General features: G+C 41.0%; 1 protein-coding gene across 1 annotated transcript in view; it reads right to left on the reverse strand.

The window, feature by feature from the left end:
• LOC119322877 (CMP-sialic acid transporter 5) overlaps nt 1–2,754 on the reverse strand; it is an 11,482-nt gene extending 8,728 nt beyond the window's left edge. The window contains exons 1-7 of the mRNA XM_037596414.1: nt 2,530–2,754; nt 2,172–2,433; nt 1,458–1,574; nt 1,008–1,064; nt 668–745; nt 510–554; nt 359–418 (exon numbers count right to left, since the gene is read on the reverse strand). Of these exons, the coding sequence (XP_037452311.1) occupies nt 359–418; nt 510–554; nt 668–745; nt 1,008–1,064; nt 1,458–1,574; nt 2,172–2,342 (528 nt within the window). The 5' untranslated portion in view covers nt 2,343–2,433; nt 2,530–2,754. The remainder of the gene's footprint in view (nt 1–358; nt 419–509; nt 555–667; nt 746–1,007; nt 1,065–1,457; nt 1,575–2,171; nt 2,434–2,529) is intronic.
• Nucleotides 2,755–3,126: the final 372 nt, after the last annotated feature.

Raw genomic sequence — 3,126 nt, forward strand, 5'->3', positions numbered from 1 at the left:
GAGTTATATTAGTGATGACTTTTGGTCTTTTGCATTCTAGCCTTTTGGCATCCTCATGTACTTGTATATATGCTGCCTTTGGCCTCCTAATAAGATCAAGTTGCTATTCCAACAGATACTACTAGTTCTAACAATTTCTAGTAAGTTCAGAATACACTGATCAATGCTTCTTAATATTCCTAATATGATTGGGTAATAGATCATGTAAAATGAGGCAGGTAGAGCCTAATCCAGTAATTCTCAAGTTACATGGTAGTAACAAATAATCTAAAAGCATAAAACAGTTTGGTAAACTCAATCCTCAAACTAAAACTAAACTGTAGAAATAACTGCAACAGGATTTAAACGCCAACCTTACCTGAATAACAGAGAACCTCCTTCTCATTATAAATTTCAGAAGAACAGCGATGACCAGTACCTAGAGAAGTTTGGATCACAAATGGTGTTATATATGCATACACACCAATAAAACTAAAGCATGACATCTGAGTAGGACAAGAAAAGTGTACCTTTAGGTTGCTTAGCATTTTCACAGTTGAAGGATTGAAATACAACTGCACAATACGCTCAATATGTGTCAGGTATAGCTGTACGTCAATCTCACAAGGCAAAAAATGTTTACTCATGACAACTGCAAGACTCTGCCTCTAAATCCAATGAAACTTACCTGCATGATAAATTTAAGGTAATTGTTGATGGCATATAGAAGTGCAGGGACAGCTAGGAGTACATTATTGCGGGCTGCCTACAAAAAGAAATGATTGAATTATCAGATAACAAAAGAATGTGATAAAAGAGTGAAACAAAATATTTTTAAGTATGGGTATAGGGAAAATAGAAACGTAATATTGGGGTAAAAGTAATAAGATGTAAAACAACATGAAACTATATAGAACAAAAATACCAAGCATTGATTCAACGTTGAAAACGAAAGCATACACGCAATGATATGAACACGAGCAACAAAAGGGGCGTAAACTGTATCATCATGTGGCCAGATACATCACCTGTATAAGGGTTGAACGTGCCAGAAGTGGTTTCTCCCCAACCTTTTGCTTTCGAGACTGTCAGATTAGTATAACAACGTTAAAGAGGCGAATAAGAAGTGAGGAGCATAAGCTATAGAGAAGCCATCAACAAATTAAATATGTCGCTTGCAGCTATTATGCACCATGAAAAATATACTGGTACACAAATTTCCAAACAGTGTGCTGTGACAAAGTTTGCCTATGGTGATAGGTGAGTAAAGAACTTTTGCTACAGGAATAACCGAATAAGTACATGTGTTATGCAAGATATGTCAAAAACAGGCAAGAGCCTAACAAGCACAAAATAAAATTCAGAACCATCCAGACAAGATATGCGTGTAAAAAATGGTGTTTCATGTATAACATCATGTGACATCATCGGCATACATGCACAATAGAAAAACATTGGAGCAAGAAGCCAAGACAAACCTGAATAATTAGCATCACGATAGCAAAGATAACTTTTGCAACCTCTGTCAAAAAGTTAACACTGATGGGGCTGAACTGGAACTTCCCATCTACTTTTGACATGAACACTAGGATGGGCTGCAGACAACAGTAAATTATTAAAGTACGGAACCTAATCATGAACACAGCTCTCCAACTTACTTGGATTATCTTTCGCAAGAAAATATACTTACTTCCATTATCTCTAACAGAAAGCTAATCGTAAGTACAACCTTCGTCCCAAAATATAAGATCATTCTTGACACTAGCATTTTGGGACGGAGGGAGTAACTTGCCAGTCCCTCTATCCCAAAATATAAGGTGTATTTTCATTCATTAAGTTAAGGCTTTGACCAATAATTATTCGATTAATACATGGTTTACAAAATCGCAATCACAAATACTTTTTTCAATACGAATCTAATGACATCAATTTTATGTCAGATAAACCACATATTAACAGAGTAATTGTTGGTAAAATAAGCCTCATATTTTGACAAGAGAGGGTGCTTGTTACCATATAGATGCATGTAACGCTAAAGAAGGGGCCAACTAACTGAAGCATACAGGCATTGCCTCATAATTGTTCGACGTAGATCATGCCAAATACCATTTCACAAGTATTTGCACCACGTGATGGATTGAACTGCTGAGAACGTAGTAGTTCGATTATCGTTAACGGAGGTAGAAACACACCTGGAGGCCGACGAGCATGCAGTCGCCGACGACGAGGAGGAATTTGAGCGCGCGGAACTTGGACGTTATCTTGTTGTGGTGCTTGTCGTACGCCCTGGACACGCTCCGCGGGCTCGGCGCCACCAGCCGGGAGCGGCACGCGGTGCATTCCATCACCCCGTTCCGCTGCATCTCGCCCGAGTCGTCGCCACGGGAGCACGCCGCCGACTAGATGCCGCTCAGCACTCCCGGCGTCCGAGCCCGAGGGATCCCAGAAGCATTACTAGAGCAACCACGCCGTTTCAGCCAATCAACAGTGGCGCATCGGGTATGACTGGATAGAAGAGCGGATCTGAAGGATAAGGTTCGTCCACTGTACCTCGGAGGAGGCGGGGCGTGGTCGGTGGCGATCTCGCAGATCTGGGCCTGGCCACCACCGCGCTCGGCGAATCGGGCACCGCGTGCTTGGTGTAGCTTGGTGGCTCCGGCGAGCGTGCGGAGGCTGGATCCTAGGAGATGAGGGGAAGTGGGCGTGAGATGCTCGCGGCCGGGATCACGGATTCCGGCAGGAGTAGGGGTGGGGAAGAAAGGTGTGAGGGGCGAGAGAAGGGAGACACGAAAGCAGGGCGGGTGTTTCTCTGTATTTATATACTGCTCATATCACTGTTTTTTTTTTCCTCCTCTGCTGGTTTTCTGCCCTTTTGGATCTTTTGATGATTTGATTTGCTCACTTGCAGATCTCTCAAAAATATGCCGTTTTGAAATTATAACATTCGATCGAAGAATTTTTAATCATACCATAAGAGAATACTTCAAGAGATTGTAATACATCAATAGCAAAGATTTTCTTTTTGGAAAAAAGATCGTGTGGATTTCAGTGCCACAAATACTCAAAAGGAACAAAAAATCTCTGAATTAAAGAGAGCTTTAACATCTCAAAAGAAAAGAAAAATAAATTTGAAAGGATTAAATGAAT

Source organism: Triticum dicoccoides, chromosome 6B (assembly GCF_002162155.2).
Source record: "Triticum dicoccoides isolate Atlit2015 ecotype Zavitan chromosome 6B, WEW_v2.0, whole genome shotgun sequence".
Taxonomy (NCBI): Eukaryota; Viridiplantae; Streptophyta; class Magnoliopsida; order Poales; family Poaceae; genus Triticum; species Triticum dicoccoides.